Raw genomic sequence first — 25108 nt, forward strand, 5'->3', positions numbered from 1 at the left:
GTGACCGTTTACGCTTCTCTCAGCTGTTCAACCCTCAGAGCAGCTTCGGGGCGTTTCTCTCTGTGGTTTTGATTTTCACTGTAATATAAACGTCCTGCGTCTCCATAGAAACAGAAGCATCATGTCTTTAATAACACAGTTATGATGTCATCAATCATTAAGAAAGAAAAAACACAAGTTGAATTTGAAATGAGAAAGTGAAGAATGAAATGTAGGTTAAAAATCACAATCTTAAGCTTCGTCTTTGTTTCTTTTTCTGATGGAAGTGTTTTGTCACACATGATGTGTTCAAAGACCGTCGTGTTTCACAGCTCCTGGCTGATAAACGATGTCGATTCCCGCCGGTGGGTTTTGGGGTTCAGAGGGTGAATGATTGGTGAACAACATGGTGCAGTGAATGACGGCGTCGGGCTCGTGAGGCAGTCCCGTCAGTGTTCTCGTGTTCTCCGGTGAGCAGGTCTGATGAAGTGCTGCAGCCTGGTTCCGGGTGGGTGCTTTGGTTTGAGTGGTCTGTTTTCCCACGTCACTCAAAGTGGACTTCCACACTGATCTGTAGCTGTTTTCACTTCCATCAGTCTGTCAGACGGAGTGCAGACTGACGTGTGTTTCCCTCCGTCAGACGAAGCCTCTGGAGGCCGAGGAGGCTTCTGGCCTGAGCGGCGTTAACGTCCCGTCTGAGTTCAGCGACGGCACGAATGAACAGAACGCCGCGTTTTTACTCGCTGCTCTTTGTTAACGCAGCTGAATAACAACTTCAGTTCACGTCCTGAACTGTCACTCACGTTTCCAACGCCGTCTTCCGGCAACACGTCACATGACACCACAAGGAACTGTCGCGTTCTTTCCATCATGTTGTCTCACACGTACAGTCAACAGGCAGCTCTATAGGGAACCTTCGTTGGCGGTGAGGATGTTTATCGTCAGTACTGGAGCACTTTGTCTCTGTCCGTCACTCAGACACAGAAACATGGACAATAGGCTCATAAATACAAGTTCTCTTTCTTCTGCATCGTGCTTTTAAAGGTGCTTGAATATGAAGGTGTGATGGAAACACAGGCTCAGTGAAGAGAGCCGGTCTGAGCCGGTGGAAGATGAATCTCTGACGCTGTTCTTTGTCTGCTTTTTCTTGGCTTTGTCAGCGTGGAAACGTTAAATTCTCTCTTCCTGTCTGGACACTTTTCTCTCACCTCCTTTTATGAAATCAGCCGTATTCCAGTAAACTCACGTGCTCCTCCTCCTCCTCCTCCTCCTCCTCCTCCTCCTCCTCCTGTTAACGCTTCCCTTCCTTTGAAACCAGGAGCTCTTTTTCCGTCTTTCTTTTTACCCGCCTTCTTTGAAGGCAAGACGAGAGCACAGAGCGAACAAAAGCAGGAGGTCAAAGGTCACACATTTTCATTTGTGAGACGAATAGGCCAGGTGTACCTGGAGGGTACGGAACCAGAGAGGGACACACCCCTTCGTGTGTGTGTGTGTGTGTGTGTGTGTGTGTGTGTGTGTGTGTGTGTGTGTGTGTGTGTGTGTGTGTGTGTGTGTGTGTGTGTGTGTGTGTGTGTGTGTGTGTGTGTGTGTGTGTGTGTGTGTGGAGAGAGCAGGGACTCGGGCCGGGCCCAGCAGGACTCTGTGAAATGAAGCCGCTGCTGATTTAAGGGGCAGAGGAATGTTCAGTGTTCTTAGGAGGATCAGCTGTTTCTCTTTCTTTTTTACAGTTATTTTGCCCAAAAGTCACCACAATGAGAAAAACCCAAATGACGTCGGGCGCTTTCTGGCTCTGAGTTTCGGTTTTTTTCAGCGTGATGCGTTCAGGGTGCTCCTGTAAAAAGAGCAGCTGGGGAGCTCCGTAGAGCTGAAGCATTCAGGGACGATTGAACGAGCGCGATGATGTCATACATTTGATTCGTCACAGATGTAGAGTAATAACCGTGAATGCAGCTTTAATGTGTTGTGGATCAGCAGACAGCTTCTTTCCTCCAGACGTTCCCGCGTCAAACTCTTTTAGTTTTACTGTGAACGTAAATCAGTTGTGCCTCGCTGCTCGTTGCTGAGCCATTAAACGCAGCACGCTGTTCATGCTCACAGCACATGTTTGTGAGCATGTCGCACGTTTAAACCGTCGCTGAACACAAACTCTGCTTCTATGGAACACGAGCCGCTCTGAAGTATTCAAAGCGTCAGACTGTGGAGCTGAATGTGAAACAGCTGATCTTCAGTGTCCCCCGTGGTTTCACATATTATCCCAAAATAATTAGTTTCGGAAGTGGATCGGAGGTTTTTGTTGCAGAATGTGTCACAAAGGGGAAGTTTAGAGGTTCGAGTCCTCCGTGAACCTGAACCTCTAAACCCGGCGGCGGGATTGAAAAGCATGTTTCCTTTAAACAACGTGCCGTCGTTCTGTCCTGTAACCAGAAGCTCATCTGTCCCACGGTCAGCAGCGCGTTGTGTTTATCGTCATAGCGATGGAAACGGTGACGTGTGTATATATGTGTGTGTGTGTGTGTGTGTGTGCGTGTGTGTGTGTGTGTGTATGTATGTATATATATGAATATATAAATATATATATCCTGAGAGAGCTCACATGAAAGGTGGATTCGTTAACGAATGAATGAAACGCTAATAATCAAGTTATTGTTTTGAGTCATTTTAAATGAAAGAAAAGTCAGATTCTAGCTTCTAACATGAGAATATTTCTGGATTTTCTTTCCTCCTCTGTGACCGTAAAGTGGATATCTGTGTGGATATGAATCATTTCACCATGACACTCTCTAGTTCGTCACACTTTCAGGACCAAAGCTTCACATTGTTCTTCCTCTGTTCTATAAAGAAGAACTTGACTTCTTAAATATTGAGGGCCGGAGCAGACGGAGTCCTCGTGGAGGTCACCTGCATTCCTCCCCCGCCGTGTGACCTCGTGACCTCGTGACCTCGTGACTCACATCTGCTGCCGTGTTCTCACAGACCGCCGGCAAAATTGCAGGTGTGAGAGCGAGAAGGCGGCTCGGCTCCTGTCTGGGCCGGAGCTCGGGCAAATTACAAGGCAGAGGGAGTCAGAGGGTGCAGCTTTCATCCTCCTCCTCCTCCTCCTCCTCCTCCTCCTCCTCCTCCTCCTCCTCCTCCTCCTCCTCCTCCTCCTAGAGGTTGATGAGTCGTGTCAGATATTATAATACTTGATCTCACCTTCTCGGGGAAGTTCACAGGGTGATTGTTGGTGGAATGAGAAAGAAGAATCTTTTTAGCATCGATCAGGTGACGTGTCGGACTCGTTCTACTTTATTCTCGTTTCTCTTCTCACCTGAGGCCGTGTGGCTCATTTGGTTCGGTGTCACTTGTGAAAGAAGCTGTTTTCTTTGGCTTTATTTGGGGTAACAGCTGACCGTGGATCCCCCTACGGGGCTTCTTCGCGCCTCATTACATGCATCAGCTGGAGTCAGACGTCGGCGTGACGCTGCGTCTTTAAAGCCAATCAGCGTTGAGATTCTCCTCCTGTCAGCTCTGAGGATAATATCAATCATTTAAAAAGATATAGTATCTGTCTGTGTTCACCAGAGCTCTATAATACCTCGTATTATACATTAATATGTGTATAAACCATGTGTATAACGATGACCCCGCTGCCGTATTTACGCCTCTGTGACGTGATGTTGCGTGTTGATGGAGCTGCTACAGTGTTAGCTTAGCATAGCACCGATGGAACAGAACTGCATTCAGAGAACAAGCATTTAAAAGCTGTTTGTTTGTCGTCTTGCGGAGAAAACTAACAAAACATGAATTCAGACTCTTTACAAATCAGCAGCGTCATGTAGACATTTCAGCATCATTTTTATTTCTTTATTGCATTTAAATCACAGCTAAATGTGTTTATTGTGGGTTGAAACAGCTGCAGTGAACACAGATCCTGGTGATGTCATGAACTCGGACACGCCGGCGTTTAGCTTCCTGTCTGAGGCTTCAACAACACCAACAAAGCAGCATGTTGCTTTGTTGTGAAGTCACAGATTCTATTGCTGCAGAAACAGCAGAAAGTGAAGTCTGGCTCACAGTGTGTGCGTGCGTGCGTGCGTGCGTGCGTGTGTGTGTGCGTGCGTGTGTGCGTGTGCGTGTGCGTGCGTGTGTGTGTGTGCGTGCGTGCCTGCGTGCGTGCGTGTGTTATTGCTGTCAGATGGGCTTCAGTGTGCTGCTGCTAACAGGAGGGCCAACAGTTCATCTCTCAGCAGGAGGACGAGCAGCAGCTCTGCTTCCTCACCGGGTCGGTGTTTACAGAGGACTGTGACTCACGGATCACAGGAAACACATGAAGAAGAGTTCAATCACTGAGTCGGCGCTGTCGCACACACTTCACTCATGAAAACAGTCAGTTAGTTTTTAGATGCGAGTAAATATTTATCAGCCAAATGAAATAGTTTATATTCAGCCTTAGTTTCTTCATACTGGACTTGTTTCTCTACAGGGTTTGTATGAAGGTGATGAAGTCGTTCATGAATGTGAGATATGAGTTTATAATTAATAACAGTCCCTCCTCTCTAGTGGAGGTTGTTTTATGGAGTTTGCAGGTTTCACTCGTCGTGTGAACAGGAAGCAGGTTGTCTGCTGGTCGGTTGTTTAGAGTATTGTTGTACTTCCTGTCATAAAAAGTGTTGTTTAATAATTAACATATTTTGTGTTTCCCACAAATCAAAGTTTGAACAGATTAAAACACGTCTTTCACTGTGACCCAAACAGGAAGTGAAGGTCTTTGTCTGCGTCATCGTTTTTAAACTCTGCTCGTCCAGACTGAAATGATATCATTATATCATTATATTGATATTTCAAAATAAAATGCCATCAGTGGAGTTTACTAACGTCTCCGTTTTAACGGTAGAGCGGACGACAGACGTATTTTAGCAAAAGTTACCCGTTTAAAACAAAACAAACTAAATAATGAAGTCTGACTTCATCATGTGACCGTGCTGTTATTCATTTATTCATTTATTCATCTAAAAGATCAAAGAGTGACGCTGTGAGCAGAGATTCTCATCTTAATGTTTTCACCTTTACTTCCAGTTAACTGTGTGTGTGTGTGTGTGTGTGTGTGTGTGTGTGTGTGTGTGTGTGTGTGTGTGTGTGTGTGTGTGTGTGTGTGTGTGTGTGTGTGTGTGTGTGTGTGTGTGTGTGTGTGTGTGTGTGAGGCAGAGACAAAGGAAGAGTTGTTTTTGTTGTTTCTGCGGAGGTGTTTAATGACTCAACGTACACGTGATAACTGATTCTCTGTGTTTATCTTATTTATTGATTTATTGCACATTCAGAGGATGAAACATCTGTTTTGATCCGATTCTTCCTCGAAACATAAACGTTTAGAATTAGATGTTCTGTTGCTTAACAACAATAATTGTCCAGAATACCCGACACTTCTTACAGTGTAATTATTCTTTTCTTGATCTGAAAAACATTTATGGAATTCACACTGAAGCCTACGAGTGTTTATGAGTCTCTGTGGACCTCTGAACTGATTCATGACTCATTAACTCCACCAAGTCCTTCTCAGTGTAACGTGAGCAGCTTCTCAGTAACCTGGGGGGGGGGGGGGGGTCCTGGTGGATGTTCAGAGGAACGTCTCGGCGTCGGGTTGCATTAATCCCTGTTGTCTGGCTGCAGGTGATAGCGCTGCTTCAGTAAACGGGCTATTGTCCTGCTAACAGCTGATCGCCCTGATTTTGGTTCTCAGGAATCTCCTTCGTCTCCACACGAGATCGTTTATCAGGAAAGACGTGGAAGACTCGCCTTCTGTCAGACGAGAGGAAATAAAACATTTATTTCATACTTTGTCTGTTTACGTCTGTAGATTTCTACTAAATTCACCAAACGTTACCATTACATAACGCCTCATTTACATATTTAAACATCACATTGCAGAAAACTTGTAACACAATAAATACTCCTCTTAATGTGAGTGATGAAGTGGTGAATATTCACCTGTAGAGTCTCTTAATGTGAGTGATGAAGTGGTGAATATTCACCTGTAGAGTCTTCTTGATGTGAGTGATGAAGTGGTGAATATTCACCTGTAGAGTCTCTTAATGTGAGTGATGAAGTGGTGAATATTCACCTGTAGAGTCTTCTTAATGTGAGTGATGAAGTGGTGAATATTCACCTGTAGAGTCTTCTTGATGTGAGTGATGAAGTGGTGAATATTCACCTGTAGTCTTCTTAATGTGAGTGATGAAGTGGTGAATATTCACCTGTAGAGTCTTCTTGATGTGAGTGATGAAGTGGTGAATATTCACCTGTAGAGTCTCTTAATGTGAGTGATGAAGTGGTGAATATTCACCTGTAGAGTCTCTTAATGTGAGTGATGAAGTGGTGAATATTCACCTGTAGTCTTCTTAATGTGAGTGATGAAGTGGTGAATATTCACCTGTAGAGTCTTCTTGATGTGAGTGATGAAGTGGTGAATATTCACCTGTAGAGTCTCTTAATGTGAGTGATGAAGTGGTGAATATTCACCTGTAGAGTCTCTAAATGTGAGTGATGAAGTGGTGAATATTCACCTGTAGAGTCTTCTTGATGTGAGTGATGAAGTGGTGAATATTCACCTGTAGAGTCTCTTAATGTGAGTGATGAAGTGGTGAATATTCACCTGTAGAGTCTTCTTAATGTGAGTGATGAAGTGGTGAATATTCACCTGTAGAGTCTCTAAATGTGAGTGATGAAGTGGTGAATATTCACCTGTAGAGTCTTCTTGATGTGAGTGATGAAGTGGTGAATATTCACCTGTAGAGTCTTCTTGATGTGAGTGATGAAGTGGTGAAGTTTCACCTGTAGAGTCTCTAAATGTGAGTGATGAAGTGGTGAATATTCACCTGTAGAGTCTTCTTGATGTGAGTGATGAAGTGGTGAATATTCACCTGTAGAGTCTTCTTGATGTGAGTGATGAAGTGGTGAATATTCACCTGTAGAGTCTTCTTAATGTGAGTGATGAAGTGGTGAATATTCACCTGTAGAGTCTTCTTAATGTGAGTGATGAAGTGGTGAATATTCACCTGTAGAGTCTCTTAATGTGAGATATCATGAATGTAAAAACCTTTGACTGTAATATGTCAACAACATGAAACAAGGATTATGAACCTGCTTTACATTTCTTCACATTTATGTTCTGGAAATGGATGAAAATGATCACACATGTAATAGAAACGCCCCCCCCCCCCCCCCCCCCCCCTCACAGCGGTGTCTAACCTGGACGTGGAGAGTAAGCTGACGACACACTTCCGATCCCCGTGGCTCCAGCAGAGGAACATCTTACGACCCTCCACTCGACCAGCATGTGTCGTAGACCTCCACAGGCAGGCCAGCCTCAGCCTGTGGGCCCCGCACCGAGGTGAGAACACACACACACACACACACACACACAACAATGATTGTGTTTTTTTACTTTCCTTTAAAATAAACGGACACCTCTGGGATCCTTGCTTTCCACCATGAAGGTCTGTTATTGTGGTGAAGTTGTGACCTCTAGTGGAGAAGTGATGCTACTGCACCGAGCAGAGACAGAACCAGATGACATCATCTAAACATGCTTCTTTATCCAAAACAGCTGCAGGCAGTCCTATTGTTGTGAAGCTTTGTGCTTTGTGTTGATTTAATTTAAAGGAATTGAATTGGTCAAATGATCAGAAACACATTAAAGAGACAGTCCTGGTGTTCTGTAGTGTGTGTGTGAGGTTCTCCTCCACAGTCAGGGTTCTCCTGCAGTAGATGAGTTGATAGAACAGACAGCAGAACCAGCACGGGAGCAAAGTGATGTTCTGCTGTGGACGTATGTTCACTCCTCACAGAATGTCTCTCAGTTGAAGTGAAGCTGTATTCAGAATGTCTTCAGCTCTTCAGCTTGCTGTCACACAGACCTTTCTGAGGGAATGAAGCTGTTATCTATGATCTACAAACACACCAGACTCATTCACTCACACTGATTCTACCTCTCAGGACAGGAGCTGCTGCTCTGCTGCTGAGCTTGTGTTGTTGAGACGTTCGTGTTTTCGTTCAGAATCACTGCTGTAGTGATGGAGTCTGGTGTCTTTGAAGAACACACACTGTGTTGTGTTGTCTGTGTTCATCTCTTCACTCCTGCTCTGGGTTCCTCCGCTCTGCGTTGAAAGAGGTTCTCTGTGTGGATGTTCTCTGGAGACGGACGGTCCTTTAAGTGGACGTAGGAGGCCTTTTGTTTGTGACATGGTTCTTGTTTCAGATCACCAGAGGAGAGGATCGGGCAGCAGAGAGCGGAGAGTAACCATCTCCACCTCAGCGGAGCCCCCGATGCCCGAGTACCCCCCCACACCCACCGGCCAGCAACCGAGAGGAACCAATCAGACGGTGAGACGACTCGCGTGGTGTTGAATCTGTTAAGAAGTCAGGGAACCAATCAATACCTGGAAATGGTCGACAGGTCCCTTTGAACTGTCCGTTCGTTATTATATCAATATTTCCCAAACATGTTATTGAATTTACATTTTATTTATTACTTTTATTAATTATTTTTTTGGTTTGAGTGGATATTCACTCGTTTTTTTCCTCCTTAATTTTTACCATTTTTTGTCCTTTATTTGGGATCAAAACAAATACATATAAATATATGAAATAATATATTAAATATTATTGCATATATTTATATGCAATAATATTGTAGATATATTATATTTGAGATAAGTGAACATAAAATAAACTAATTTAAACGAATGAATGCCGTTGCAGTGGAATATAAATGTTCCTCACGAGTTTCCTCAAATTTAATTTCATATTTGAAAGACTTCCTGAATGACGTCATAGCTCTGGATATGACGTCATAGCTCTGGATATGACGTCATATCCAGAGCTATGACGTCATATCCAGAGCTATGACGTCAGGCTATGACAACCTATAGGTTGTCTGACACTTTTGATGCATAGAGTCAGAGTGGCCCCGGGACACTTTGTACTTGAAAAGTTGGGCCCGAGGTCAAAAAGGTTAAGAACCCCTGCTTTATATCGTCTCAAATATTCGTTTTTCAAGTTTTTTTGTGTGATTTATTGTCAATGCAAACATTACATTACAGTCTTTGTCTTTTTCAAATGTCATTTTGAAGTAAAATTGCAGATTTTTGTGTCCTCCAAGCAGCCGGAGAGGCTTGTTAGCGATGCATCGACACAGTTAGCACAAACACAGGTAACGTGCTTCTGTGTCCAGCCCCCAATTTACCTTCATGTTTCATCACCGCCACAGTAAATGTTGCATAAATCATCTGCGATAAGTTCACCCCGGTGGTGTTGTCCCTTCTCTTCTGTCCATGTGTCTGTTTATGTTAAATATCTCCGCGTTCATTCGGTTTTTGTTGTTTTGTTTATTCCCTGGACCTCAGTTTGAATCCACCCGCTCCTCCTCCACTACCGAATGTTGCCGCTTCTCTCCCTGGAGCAGAAAGGTAGTGGTCCCTCCTCCCTCCTCCCTCCTCCCTCTCACACTTTATGAACCCCTCCTTCTTTGTTTGACTCCTCACTAATGTGCATAAACAGGTCTCCTTTGAAATGCATGCTCCTCTCAGAACGGGAGCTTCACGTGAAACTGAATCACGTTACGTCACGTGAAGCTCCGGGAGTGTGTGTGTGTGTGCGTGTGCGTGTGTGTGCGCGTGCGCATGTGCGTGTGTGTGTGTGTGTGTGAGGGCCACAGCAGCCAAGAGGTCTAATGATCGGGGATCGACTCCCGTTATTACCCATGATCCCTCTGCGGTTTCCTTGCTTGCACCGTTCTCTTAAGAGATCTCAGTTTTTTGGTGATGCCCGCTGTGAAGGCGATCACTGCCACTCGTTTCCTTTCCTTCATCCTTCCTCCGTCTTTCTGCTCTTGAAACAAGTCAGCTGTAAGTGTTTCCTTTTTCTTTCGCTGTTTGGGAGAAGTTTCCAGGGAAACCAGTTTCTTTTGTGGCCTTTAGTTTTGGTGTCAGGGTCTCATTGGTCTGCTGGGAACAGAGAGCACAAAAGGCTGCAGAGCTGGGTTTTACATGTGGGGGGGGGAGAGGTGGTGGGAACCAGTTCAGCCTGAGAATCACTCCCAGTTTCACATGTGCCTCTCTGTAGGAACCTCAAGGTAAGAGCTGCAGCACAGACTTCATGGAGGCTTTAGGTCTGATGGAGGATCAGAGGAAGTGTCTTTCATGTCGCTTCAGGTGTCACAGGTTTTCAGCTCCTCGTCCTCAGAGCAGCATGTTGTGACTGGAAATGTTTGTCTCGTTGTCTCTCTTTCCTCACAGTGAGTATTGATCACAACACGCGCGGGAAAACTTTCTTTATTTGGTCTGAAGCTCGGATGCAGCCGGCGATGGGAACTTTTTGTTTTTGCATTCTTTGAATGTGCTTTTCCATTTTCCATCTCTCTCTAAACTTTGGCATGCTTTTTATCTTTTTATTTGCAATACCTCCAAAGTGAAACTCAGCTTCTTGAGGAGCTTGTGTATTGATTTGCCTCCTCAGCAGATTAATAAAACATAATTAAAAACACAGATCTTCTCTCTGAAGCTGAGTTCCCTCACGTAGCGCCGCCTCACCCGCTAACAAGCTAACCGTGCTAAACATCCATCTGTTGCAGGGCGCGCCCTCTGACCCCGACACCGACGAGGTGGCTCTGGGTCACCGGCCCAAGTTCCCCGTCCCTAACACCCCCACCACCCTGGACAAGCAGACTAACTGGTCCAGAGCGCTGCCGCTGCCCACCCCAGAGGAACGAATGAAAACCAGTTCCCAAGTCATCAACTCCTGCGTCATCCCCATTAATGTGACCGGTAAATCCAAAGCACTGTTTTATTCAATCTGTTGACTGCGACGCCTCCGTGAGCTCTTCTGAACGGCGAGTCACGGTTGAAGTGTTGCTCCAGAGCTCGTTGACATAGTTGTGTTGTTCAACAGCACTAAGAACTGGTGATTTTATTTATGCTAAGCTAAGTTTAGCCGATCGGTTCCTGGCTTTAGTGGTGAGTCGTGGTGTGAATCTTGTCATCGAACTGTTGGCAGGAAAAGAAATAACCACGTTTTCCCAAAATGTCTAACTTTCCCTTTTTAAAATGATGATTCTGATTTGAACTGGCTCCGCCCAATGACCCGAGATCAACATGTAACATGTTCATGAATGAGCTTTAGAGGTGCTGGTCAGAGCCAGGCTAGCTGTTTCCCTCTGTTTCCAGCATTTATGCTAAGCTAAGCTAACCGTCATCTTGCCATTGCTCCATATTAAGAGAGAGGTATCGATCTAACAAGCTAACTCTTAGCAAGAACGCTAACGAGCTTGTTTCCCAAAAAATGTCAAACCATTCTTTTAACATTTCTCCCTTAAAATGAGCGTCTGTGTATCAGTTACTGTCCACGTTCATTAGAATCGAATGTCAGGAGGCGCAATATTTGTTTCAAGACATAAATGTGAATTAAATGAATGAAATCAAATATTGTGGCGCTGCAGAGACGTCCTGGTCTGCAGACTGAAGATTCAAATCCCTGCAAAAACCACACAAACTCCATCTAAACGTGCCCTGATTTACAAGAATTATTTTTTAAATTCTGCTTCTACTCATAATAACCTTCAAGATCATCAACGTCGCCAAGTCATGCTTTGTGCCCGTTAACTTTCTCCCCCTCGTGCTCCAGCGCTTTGTGCCGCTGACGCTGCGACACGAATGCCAATTAGTTCTGTCCGAACTCGTGAAAAGGGCGACGCTGTAACTTACTGTCGCTGAGTCAAAAGAAGAGCTGTCCGTCTCCACGGCGGGCGGGTCAGACACGGGGGGCAAAGTGCAGAATGGGGCTGAAAAGGCCTGACTTGCTGTCACATGGTCGTCATAACGGAGGGTGAGGGAGGAGGAAGCACAAAAAGTTGCATTTTATTTGATGTTCTCATAGTTCAGACGTAACGTCGAGGAGTTGAAAGACTCCGGCGTCCTCCACTCCCGGCTGCTGTCTCTGCAGAACGTCGTCTACTTCAGAGTTACAGCGGAGAGTTAAAAGAAGGAGTCGCAGCTCATCACAGATTCCTCAGCCGTCCCGTCTCTGTGTGCAGGCGTCGGCTTCGACAGAGACGCCAGTGTGCGCTGCTCGCTCGTCCACTCGCAGTCTGTGCTTCAGAGGAGGAGGAAGCTGAGGAGGAGGAGGACCGTCGCCGGCGTTCCACGACAGGTGCAGCGATGTCTGGGTATGTAGCTCCTCACGGGAACAAAGATGTTTCACAAGTTTGAATTCACAGCTGCTGCTGTTAACAGAAAACATATCAAAGTATGTTATTGATGTGTTAAAGTTGAACTGAAACAAAAAGCTTCTAAATCACACGTCGTCGTTGTAGAGATAATTATGATGATTTTAAAACAAAGAGCTTCATTGCTGGCTTTTATTTTGTGTTCCTCTGCTGTAGAAGACGAGCAGAATGATGGTTCTTTAATGTACGTCTACATGAATATGAGAGACGAGTGAGGCATCTCGTCAGCGTTATTTTTGGGGCATTTCATGCTTTTATTAGCCAAACGACAGAAGAGAGAGATGACAGGACATGAGAGGAGGGAGAGATGAGGAAGGACATCAAACAAAAGTTCTCTCTTTATCTGGCAATGTGGTCGACACTTAAATACAGAAATACAAGTTATGGAACTCTGGATGAGATGAGATGAGAGAGAACTTTCTTAATTCTTATTCAAGAGTTTGATCAAAGATCACAATAGAAGAATAACAAAAAAGAATAAAAATGCAAACATTTAACAATAGAGTAGTAAATATAACCCTAACACCAGTGCAAAATAGAATAGCAATAAGAGGAGATATAGCAATAAAAAAACAAGATTTAAACTAATGTCAATAACATGAAATAAATGAACACTAAATGAATTTTGCACATCTGTCTCCTCCCAGACTCGGATGACTCTCCTGGTTCCAGAGAGCGGACGGTGATCGTTCACATCACTCCTTCCACCGAGGAGCTGGACGCCCACCTCGGCACCAGAGACTCCGGCTGCCAGACCGAAGACTTTCTGATCTCAGGAGCTCCGTCTCGGAGAAGGATCCGGTCCCAGAGAGGCCAGGCCGTCTCCCTCTCCCTCTCCCACTCTGCGGGCAACATCCTGTTCCTGTCGGACGACGGCGACGCCATGTTCTCCGCCTCTGTCGACGCACGCCTGCGCTCCCGGAGTCTGCCCAGAGACGGGAGCCGGATAATGGACGACGGGCACAGCGACGACGACGAGGAGCTCTCCCCCTTCGACGCTGAGGACTTCCTTCCCCGACCCGGGGAGCTGATCTTGAAGGACGGAGAGGAGAGCGTGGATGACCGCGTCGCGTCCGACCGCCAGATGGGCCTGAAGTACAAGCAGCTCTCGGAGAGTCCGGAGCGCAGCTGGATGGAGAGGACCAGGTCCCGGCTGCCCAGGAAGGCTGACATGGGCAGCTGCGAGATCTCGTCCAGCTCGGACACCTTCAGCAGCCCCGTCCATTCCGTCTCCGCCGCGGGAGTCCAGCTGGACCACAAGGAGGACCACCAGTCCTCGAGCGGGAACTGGAGCGGGAGCAGCTCCACCTGCCCCTCGCAGACCTCGGAGACGATCCCCCCGGCGGCCTCCCCGCCGCTGACGGGCTCCTCGCACTGCGACTCCGAGCTCTCGCTGAACGCCGGCGCTCACAGCCAAGACGACCACGCCGGCTTCCTGCTGGACCACTACCACGGTCTCAGGACCCAGCGGGCGGGCTCCTTCTCCTCCACGGCTATGGACATATTAGAGGAGGCCGGGGTCAGCGCTCCCATGGAGGTGGAGTGGAGTTACCCCGACGCGGAGACTCTGCGCCCTCGGGACTTCAGCCCCGACCCCAGCCGCGAGGTGGAGAGCAGCCTGGGCTGCCCCAGCTTCACCAGCATGGCCACCTGCGAGAGCAGCCTCTCCGACAAGCCGCCGTCGGAGAAGGCGGACGCCGTGTCGCACTACTCTGTGGACACAGAGGGTTACTACACCTCAATGCACTTTGACTGCGGCATCAACGGAAGCAGGAGCTTTTCTTACGGCTGCGCGGCACCCGGCTCCGAGTCGGACTTCGACGGTCACGTGACTCCGGGGAGGCGCTGCCTCTCTTTGAGAAAACCAAAGGCGAAGCCGAGTCCGCCGAAGAGGAGCTCGTCCCTGAGAAAGATATGCAGCGAGGGACACATCCCTGACAACAAAGAACCAAAGATGTCTTCCAAGGAGAGGAAACTTCAGCTGGTTTTGTCCAATTCCTCGCTCGTCGGGGAGCCTCTGGTGGTCTGGGGTTTCGAGGGCTCGGCCAACCTGCCTGACTTAGGGGTCTTCAGCGCCACGGATTCGCACTCGTTTAAGGACGAGGGCGTCGTGCAGTCAGACTACGCCGATCTGTGGCTCCTGAACGATTTAAAATCCAGCGATCCTTACCGGTCTCTGTCGAACTCCAGCACGGCAACGGGCACAACCGTCATCGAGTGCGCCAAGTCGCAGGAGAGCTCCGAGTCTCAGACGTCGCAGCCCGGCTCCAGAGCCACCACCCCTTCCCTCCCGTCGCCGGAGGGAGACTTCAAGCTGACGTCTCCGGAGAAGCTGGCGGGCCTGACCAGCCCGTCCAGTGGATACTCCAGCCAGTCGGAGACCCCGACCTCGTCGTTCCCCTCCGCCGCCTTCTTCCCAGGACCGCTGTCGCCGTCCAGCGGCAAGAGGAAGCCCAAAGTCCCCGAGAGGAAGTCGTCTCTTACGACGCAGTCGCTGCAGTCGCTCCCCTCCTCGCGGAGGGACCTGGAGCTGCCCATGATCCCTCCCTCCCACCTCGACTTAAGTGCCCTTCATGGCGTCGAAGACAAGTCCTCGGCCTACAGGACCCAGATTCAAATCCTTCACCAAAACAAACACAAACCCGCCCATCCCATGTTCATCACACCCACAGCGCTGAACTCAGTCCAGCTCCGATCCATCGGTACGGAAGTCAAAGGACGCCACGAGGACGAAACCACGTCCACATGTCCCGCTGAGAACTCAACCAACACACTTCTCTGCAGTACGTCCGCGGAGCTCAGAGGCCCCTCGCGTCTACATCGCCCGCCCTCCGAGGGCTCGTGTGAATCCTTGTTCACCTCAAACGAAGAGCTCGCGGAGAAAGAGTGTCGGAGTGAGACGAGGAGCGTGATGGACCGAGAGGAGGAGGCGTTCAGACCGCCGCCGGTGGACGGATATGAAGGAGAGACATGCAGAGAGTCGGCAGAAACACCTGAGGCTTTACAGCTGTATCGACGTGAAGAAGAAGAAGAAGCAGCAGAAGAAGAAGCAGAAGAAGAAGAAGCAGCTCTCTCTGTGCTGCACAGTTCAGCCAACGTTCCTGATGAAGTGCCCGCTGCCGACGGCCAATCGGAGGCGTCGGAAGGGAGTCCAATCGGCGATGAAGGTGGAGGAGAGGAGGAGTTTGAGTCGCCAGGTGCTTCAGACCAAAGTGCCTCTCAGGACGGCCAGGAGGAGTCTGAGGATCGCTTCAGTAGAGGTACGTTATCTATCACTCACGATGTTATTGATACTACTTACCCATTCAGTTGCTTATTGATGCACCTATTGGTTCTTTTTGATCATTTTGTGAGGAAAAGAAGACAATTAATTAAGAAAAGAATCCACATTTCTTTATTATTCTTGTATGTAACCAAATAGTCTTTCTTGAAATAGCTACATAAGAAGTTCTAAAATCTTTAAAACACATTCTCAGCTGAACAATGATCTCAGTGATTATCTTTATGTTGATGATCCTGTTCTTCTGATCAAACTCCGTATGACATCACTTCCGTATGACATCACTACCGTTACCTGACGCTGCTCCACAGACGGACTGATGTTCTGCTTGTTGGTCACATGTTGCGATGAACTTACTTTTGAGAGTTTTATTGTGTTTGAGACGACCAGAGTTCTCAGCATCTACTGGAGTCTAATGTAGCCTCACTTTGGATCTTTTTCAAATATAATCAACGTGGTTTTGTTTAAAGAACCAAATCAAAACCACTTTCCTCTCAGTGAATCGGCTTGTTATTGATTTTGTAAGTTGCGTAGATCAACCTGGTGTCTGCTGCCTCCTAACAGGGGTCTCCAGTGAAAACACAGCGTCTTCTCTGATTGACGAGTCCCGGCCCGAGGACGTCGCTGTGTTTCTGTCCCCCACCAAGGCTCGGACTACCGAGGATCTGTTCGCTATGATTCACAGGTAGGTTCGTTTGGTTATCGGTCTCTTTTGTCCCAACAGTCTACAGAGAGTCTTATTTTGGATTTCTCTTTTGTTTTCAGGTCCAAAAGGAAAGTGTTGGGCAGGAAGGATTCCACGGAGCTGAACGCGAGGAACTGCCTCGGTGCTGCCTCGGGGAACTCGCCGCCTGGCTGCACTGGCAGCTCCCCAGTCTCGCTGGTGTCGCCATCCTCCTCCGCCGTGACCCCGCCAGGCCTGCACAGAGTCTCTGGACCCATCTACAGGAGCGCCAAGAAGTCCAGCACCTCCAACGAGGAGTTCAAACTGCTGCTGCTTAAGAAGGGCAGCCGCTCCGAGTCGAGCTACCGCATGTCAGCGACGGAGATCCTCAAAAGTCCCGTTGCTCCTAAATCCGCATCAGACTCCCTGATAGAGTCGCCCAGACGGACCGAAGAGCCCGACTCTCCCTTACAGCAGCAGTCAGGACCAGAACGTCTCTCCAGCCCGTACCCCAAAGCCAACGCAGAGGGCTTCTCACTGAAATCCTTCCCCACACCCGCTGCCTCCAGGCAGGGCCGCCCCAGAATCCCGCCGCCCGCCAACAGCAGCCGATACGGCGCCCGCGGCAGACTGTACTCGGTGCCCATGCAGGCGATCTCCGAGGGCGAGGCGGAGAACTCTGATGGGAGTCCTCACGACGACCGCTCGTCTCAGGGCTCCACGTAGAAAAACAAGCGAGTCCAGAGGTATGACATTTTGTTAGTTTACAGCAAAAACAACAACAACAAATGGACCAGAATGACTTCTAATATATATTTAAATAAGTTTGTTTAAAAAATTATAATAATTTGACTAATTGTGGCTGAGTTTTTATAGGTGTTTCCTTTTTGGTTATTCTGTGGAATACTTTAAAACTATTTTATACACCGTTTGTCTGAAGGTTACCCTCATGATATGAACACTTGGCATTAAGGTAACTTGGATTAATTTGCAGCTACTTTCTGTAGAAAAAACATGATTGATGAATACGAATGATGAGCAAAACATTATTCTGCACAACAAAAAACACGCTTACGTCAAAGTCCTGCATGGGTCTAACAATTTAATAATACATGCTAGGCAGCACGTTTTAATCATTTTGAGCCATTTCATACATGTGATTCTCAGATGATATATTTTACAAAGAAGGTCATTTCAGAAATACAATTTGAAATACGATTTAAATTAATATTTTTTCATGAAATTGAGCAGCAAATGTTCACATCTTTAGGCAGCCATTAAATAATGGATGAAGCATTAATTCAAATATTTACTCATTCAGCGGCTGGCTACTTATGTAGCTAGCTTGCTAATTCCACCATGATGTCATGCTACAGCTAGAGAACATAAAAATGAACTGCTGAGTTTGGTCTACGTTACTTTAAAATGTAGCTGGAAGTAATTTTATTTAACTTACCGTTCATGGTAGCCGGTAGCCTTTCAATTAGCTAGTGCTAATGCTAATCACTAGCATGCAGACTATTGCTGTAAAGGGTCTGTTATTGTGACAAAACACAGTATAAACTCTTATTAACATTTGTGAATTTGAGTTTACATGCAAGGCAGGAACGTATATGTGTATACTAGCAGCTAGCACTAGTACTAGCTATGTGTTTGCTAGCAGCTAGCACTAGTACTAGCTATGTATATGCTAGCACTAGTACTAGCTATGTGTTTGCTAGCAGCTAGCACTAGTACTAGCTATGTGTTTGCTAGCAGCTAGCACTAGTACTAGCTATGTATAGGCTAGCACTAGTACTAGCTATGTGTTTGCTAGCAGCTAGCACTAGTACTAGCTATGTGTTTGCTAGCAGCTAGCACTAGTACTAGCTATGTGTATGCTAGCAGCTAGCACTAGTACTAGCTATGTGTTTGCTAGATATTAGCACTAGTACTAGCTATGTGTTTGCTAGCTATTAGCACTAGTACTAGCTATGTGTTTGCTAGCTATTAGCACTAGTACTAGCTATGTGTTTGCTAGCTATTAGCACTAGTACTAGCTATGTGTTTGCTAGCTATTAGCACTAGTACTAGCTATGTGTTTGCTAGCTATTAGCACTAGTACTAGCTATGTGTATGCGACCCGATGCAGGACTCTGGCTTACATGGTTCTAAAAAACTATTAGTTTAAACAGTTAGTTGATGGCACATTAGCTCGAGCCTTCCTTCAGTCCTGCTACAGTAATGTTCAATCTGCTGTCACAGTCTGAGAGTTTTTATCTTGTACAACTAGAAGAAATATATTGGATGTATACTTGTATGTATTCTGTGAATACCTATGCAATTAGACACACACAATTTTACAAATCATTTTGATGTCCCCCCCCAACTCGTCAGGAAAAACAGTGTGAGAGACAGCAGTGGAAAAATAAATGTGAAAGCCTCAATGCATCTGTTCATATGGATGTATTTGTGTATTTTACTTTTTTTAAAGCGCATTGTAAATGAAATCGAAGATAACTCACGATTACGAAACTTTTAAATAATTCTCATGCAATAAGACGAGTAATTAAAGGTGACACAGGAAGCACTAACTTGACAATCTTAGGAGACGACAAGGTGTTAACATGGGAGATGAAAACGTGATTAAAAAGTCAGAGGTTGTGAAACATGAGAGCTGTAGAAGAACAAGGAGGTCATGTGTGTTTATTTCAATGGTCATTTCTGGGTGGCAGACTCGGTGTGTTCATGAATTGTTGAAAAGAGGCGAGTGGAAAGTGTTCAGGAGGATCAAATATGCCTTATTTTACTCTCAGCAAGAGAAGGTAAGTGACGAAGCAGCTCGGGGCCTCAAGCAAGTGTTTTCGTGAGATATTTCGGGGGTTTTATAGAGGATGTCGGTTTAAATATGGAACCAGGTTTTCATCTGTGATGAAACAGAAGGAAGTTCTGGATTTAGAGACGTGGCATTTGTTTCTTTAATCGTACCAAAATGCTCGTCTGTTTTTATTCCCCTTCAAAAATACAACCGGCCCTGGTTTCTGTGTCGCAACAATCTAAATATATCTATTTATATAACTGACACAGAAAATCCCCTGTTTTTGTTGGATAAACTTAAATCTTTAGATGCAATGAAATGCTGGTATTATTAATAAAGTATTTTATTCAGATAGTTATTTTGTTTATAAGAGACACACTTTAAATCAGACACTGGTTGCAGAGACAAATGGGAGTTATACGGATGCCAAGAACGGTTCTGCTAGCTATTTTTCTTTAAATTTTTAAAACTTTTATTTTAATTTTTTAGATCACAATTTAATTTGACCGTTCTCAAGAAAACAAACTTTGTTAAAACAAAAGGTTGCCAATCGCATAGATGACTGAGGTCAATCAGCTGACTCTAAAAAGTACATTATAAAAAGATTTTATGTATTAAATATAAAGTCTATATACAGCCGACTGTATGGAGCTGACAGCTAGCTACACACTTAGGAAAGTTAACGAAAGGATACATGTGACTACTCCAGGTTTTCAAAATATGCTGTTCACAAAGGATACAAACAAAATACATATATGGAAATGATATCAGAGATGAAAGTGACGACTTGACCGCATTAATTTATACATGCTAGCATTGCATTATCAGTTATAAGAGGAAACAACATGACTAACTTCTGACAACAACTAGCACCGCACTTCTCGGCTTCCGTATAAAGCTGCTCATTAATGTCATTAAAAGATGGAATTAACAGTCATAAGCTACAAGTGAGGTTTTAGTTGTTAACCTGACACTCTTTATTTTGTCCCACACATTCACAGTAATATTATAAGTATGATGTTTATTGCAGTGATGGTACTCAATCATTATGCAGACGATGACAGAGTCTATGTAGCCATATTGCCTTATAGGCACACTGTAAATATGAACTTAATTTTGGCCTTAATGACACTCCATACTAATGCCATAATAACCGGGTGCACAAGATGTCTGTGAACCTTCATTCCAACCCAACCATTTATTTTTTTTGCACTGATAAAGTGATGTTTGTGAAGATGCATCTGTCTCCTGCTGTACCTGCAGATATTTATAGACGTTTTACACAAAGCTGTTTTAATAATATCCACACAATGAGAACGCTTCAGTGTCGTAAGGTGAGAACGTGCACACGTACAGCGGAATCAAACTGTTCGTCTCCTCTCGTTTACTTGACTGATACAAAACCAACACTCGAGAACAATCACTTCTGGTACTCGATGCATTTCATTTCTGATTTCTGATCAACTGACTGACTTCACATCTGTTTGGTATCAGCTTTGTATTTTATTTTTTGTACAAACTTACAATAACTTTTGGAATTGTCACAAAGGTTGAGTTGTTTCTTCTGAAAAGAAAAGAAAGATGATTAGAAATCCTATCGAAGCCAACAGCCAGCAGAGGTTAGCAAATGTGTATAAGAAGATGAATAAATGTGACTGCCTTGAAAATTACTCTTTGCCTCAGTTCTTATTTAAAAGGTGTTTTTAGTAAGTACGTGAGGATGAAATGTCATGATTTACTGCAACAGAAGATATTTGGCTGAAAGAATCTAAATACTTGACTTAGTGTATCATTTCATGTCATTTTATACTGTATTTATTTGGAGTTACTGGTTTGCATGTTAAGATTTTACATAAAAATCTATATTATAACTGTATATAATAGGATGTAATGTTATTGATCAAACTACCCAGCAGAATATAAACAATGACCTCCATCTCAGCCAGCTTCAACAGTAAAATGTGACCAACACCTTGATGCATAATAATCTAATATTATAAAATATTATACAACATTATAACGGGGCATTTGTCTACAGTGAGATACTTTCACTTGTTGTACTCTAAGTACATTTAGAAGATAATACTTGCATCCTTAAAGAACATTTTTACTGCTGCTCTTTTCCTTGTATTCAATTATGTTTACAGTGTAGTGTTGCTACCTTTACTTAAAGGGACAGTGTGTAGCATTTAGAGGGACCTTGAGCAAAAAATGGAAAATAATATTAATAGGTAAGGTTTTCTGTGGTGTATAATCACCAGAAACGAAGAATCGTTATGTTTTTATCAGCTTAGAATGAGCCGTTTAGATCTACATCCGGAGAGGGTCATCTTCACGCAATCCGCCATGTTCTACGGAAGCCCAGAACGGACAAAAAAAACAAACACTGGCTCTAGATAAGGACATTCACGTTTTTTGAATTTTCGTGTTTGTGTGTTTTCCCGTCGGCCACCATAGTTCTCCTACGCGCTTGGCACACAGGAGAAGTTTCAGTCGGTTGCAACTTCACCACTAGATGTCGCCAGATTCTACACACTGGCCCTTTAAGTGAGTAAAGTATCTGAATAGTTCATCAACCTGTGTATGGTTCTCTTAAATTAAATGCAGACGTCAAATGGTTTGTCATCCTGTTACGATACAAACTGTCTTCACGTGAGGTTTTTTTAACATGTTCATGAAATACATGATTTGTTATGTGTGACAGTGCTTTCTGATTTAGTGACACAAAGAGATATCATGAACTCTCTTTGTAAAAACCTTTGACTCTAATATGTCAACAAAATAAAACAAGAATGTTGAACCTGGCTTTATCCAATGTCAACATTTATGTTCTGGAAATACATGAATATATTTCATAAGAGAATGCCTCATTTGCATATTTAAACATACATTTTTAGAAGTCTTTACACAAAACATGATAGTCTTGATCTAATTAATTAACTAAGGAAGTTTAGTGTTGATATCTTAGTTATTCACATGTAGTATCTCAATGTATCCAGATTGGAGCAACAAATGAATACCTTCAGGTTTTTTTTATCACAGACGGTCACAGATTTAAGATGAGCGGTGGATCCACAGGAGGATGCTGGGTAATTTAATGCAAATTGGCTGTAAATTAAAATCAGGCCTCTTTGTGTGGCCTGAGATCTGAACCTGTTTCCTCTTTTCTACACAACAGACTCCAGGCTCAGCCGTTATTAACACTCATTTCCAGCTCCGCAGTGAATTCTCTTTGTTGCTCTGGCGAATGTCAAACGGACAAAAAAGCGCCTTGTTCTGAGTCGCTGCGTGTCGACTGAGCTGACAGAGAAGAAGGTAAACAAAGCCGTGGACTGTTTGGAAGAGGGCACCCAGAGAGGGGCAACGGGGACCCTGAACCCCGACCTCAGACAGGAAGGTTTGAACATGAGTGGTGCAGAAGTATTCCTGATCTCAAGAGAATGAAATGGTCTGTAAACATGATGGATTGTCCTGCAAGCTTTGATGATCAGTGTAAACATGAGTTTATGTCTCAATCTCTAGTTTCAAGTCTTCTTCAATACAGCATGATGTTCATTTAGTACATTATGGTCCATTTAGAGTCACACAGACCATAAAGCAGGGGATGCTTTAGGGCGGGGCTACACGTCTCTACGTCACTCCTGAATGCAACCAGAGGAGTTTGCGTGGTGACTTTATATTGATAACAATGGGGAGGGTGTTGTTTTTTTATATCAATGAAATGGGAGGTTCAGCCCCCACCCCTGTAATTGTCATGCTGTCTCTCAATGCAAAGAGCAATTTAAGCCCCTGCTGAGGGTTGAATTATGCAGGAGTCCTTGTAATTACAGCAGTATGTGCCTGCTGCGTCCGATCCTTATGAAGGGACGAGCGAGTAACGTTACAGCTCAGCCTCTGTTTCTGGATTCCTTATGTCGACTACACAACATAAAAGGCACTATAAATAGGTATTTATACAAATTATTCATTTTATTTGCACACACATAAGACTTCCAGATGATGAAACAAGTAAGAAAGGTAACAGGAGAGGAGAAGAAGTCACAAGAAGTAACTCTGGCGCATTTACAGCAATGTTTTTATTAATGTGCACCGTCCCTTATCAAATAAACAAGACATAAATTAATGTAAACAGATATTATTTTCATTATTGTGTGATTGTTTTGTCTTTTAAACATATTTAACAAAAAACAAGAAAATATGTGAAATTTTTTTTTATATATGTATGTATATATATATATATGTAAATATATGTATTGATTAATATATTACTATAATCAAATGTATAAATAATATAAATATAACTGCTCAATAAAAGAATATTTGTCAAAAAAGGATATATATATATATGCATATTTTTAACAAAAACTATATCAATATATGTATATATATTTACATCTATGTATCTATAAATAGGTATACAAATCTTTCATGCAGTTCTTTTCTGTGTCAGACGTTCTTTGTGTATACGCTTGTAACACGTCCTGTTGCATGTCTGTGCACCACGATGTCTGAGGAAGCGAGCCTCTGTGTTATGTAGACGATATACGACCTCAGTAAAGCTGTAGAACTGCCTGATATTGCTGGTTGTTGGTTCAAAGCCATTCGGTTGTGATCTGAGCTGCATCTCCACATGCGAGTAACACAGTGAGTGCAGACAGGGTGGGGGGAGGAGCACCGAGAGGAGGGACCACACCAAGGTCTCCACCAGGCCGCCAGGGTGCATTGTGAGGCTCATTACGGAGCATTAAACTGCCTCCCTGCGGAAACAATGAGAGGCCCCCGAGGGCCCCCGAGGCAGAGCCCCGGGCTGGCTGGGACTGATATGGAGACCCAGGGGGATCCTGCTCACCCGGGCCTGTCACTACCAGACTTCCATCCACAGCTGCCCGACTCCATTCTCCTCTTCCTCCGTCATCAGCAGGATTATTCTGCTGAATGCACCCAATAAAGAAACCACTGTTAGTGCTCCTTATTGTACCTACCAGACCCTACTTATGAATTATTGTTATCTCTGTTTATTCAAACAACCTTATCTTCATTACAATATGTTAGGTTTTATTATGGGAAACTTTATTCTCCACATATTGCAGGTTGATCACATTTCTCAGCTTGAAATTCACAAAACAAGAATGAAAAAGATTTAAGGAAAGCCAGAAACAATGAGGCGCAGTATGATGTGTTTTATTTCCTGCGTTCATATCCTGTTAATAATCTCACAATCCCTTGAGACTTAACCTCTGACCCCTAGTGGGGGTCCCGGCCCTCAGGTTGGGAACCACTGCCCAGGATGCACTAAATGGATTTAAATACCTTTAAGAAGCACCAAATGACATACTTTCTTTCAGGGAACTGTGTGAATATTTCTTTTTAAATGCAGACCTGTAAAATAAAGTGTTGCCTCTGCTGGCTTATGTTCACACTGACATGATGCCAGCACACATGTATTTACAAGCATGTGTCATTTATTTGTTTTCAAATACAAACATGTTTATGCCACAAACATAAAAATAATAATATTAAACTACATATGTATATAGTTGTATTTATATTTATATATACATTGTATATACAGTATATATATATATATAATTGTATTTGTATGTATATACATATAGTTGTATTTGTGTATAAATAGTTATTTTTATATTTATATATATAAATAAAAGGAAATTTGTTTTTTTTAAATGAGTATATGATTTTGGAAAAACAGAAGGATACCCATTATACTAATAGCAGTAGTGTATTATAATACTACTATAAGTATAATAATGACAATAATAATACACTTTATTCATATAGCCCTTTTCTTAATAATGTTACAAAGTGCTTCACAACAAGAACAAATACATTCAAACAAAGTACGTAGATGATAATAAAGTAATAAATAATTGTGTTGTTGGCTAAATAAAGGAGCAAATAATGTCTTTAAAAATGAACGTTGGGGATGATTTTTGAATTATTTGTACCGTTTCTTAATCTTGTGAGACATACCCATGTTTGTTAATATCATGTATCTACCTTTAATTATTATTATTTATTGTGTGCAGAGGAGGAGGACCCGCTGACGGAGCTGCGCGCGCAGCTTCAGTCTGGAGTCGCTCGCGACGTCGAGACCGCAATGAGGAGATAAAT

At 44.1% G+C, this 25108-nt stretch overlaps 1 protein-coding gene across 1 annotated transcript; it reads left to right on the forward strand.

Annotated features, from left to right (window-relative positions):
• Positions 1-328: 328 nt before the first annotated feature.
• Positions 329-17726, forward strand: nhsa (Nance-Horan syndrome a (congenital cataracts and dental anomalies); the record flags this gene model as incomplete). Its single annotated transcript, XM_079267293.1, has 11 exons — positions 329-344; positions 458-487; positions 576-689; positions 7193-7345; positions 8213-8337; positions 9360-9422; positions 10586-10778; positions 12044-12175; positions 12883-15495; positions 16080-16200; positions 16281-17726. 11 exons carry the CDS (start codon positions 329-331, stop codon positions 16903-16905), a joined length of 4185 nt encoding a protein of 1394 aa, XP_079123419.1. The 3' UTR covers positions 16906-17726.
• Positions 17727-25108: the final 7382 nt, after the last annotated feature.

This window comes from Melanostigma gelatinosum (genome assembly GCF_949748355.1).
Source record: "Melanostigma gelatinosum genome assembly, chromosome: 4".
NCBI classification, from domain to species: Eukaryota; Metazoa; Chordata; class Actinopteri; order Perciformes; family Zoarcidae; genus Melanostigma; species Melanostigma gelatinosum.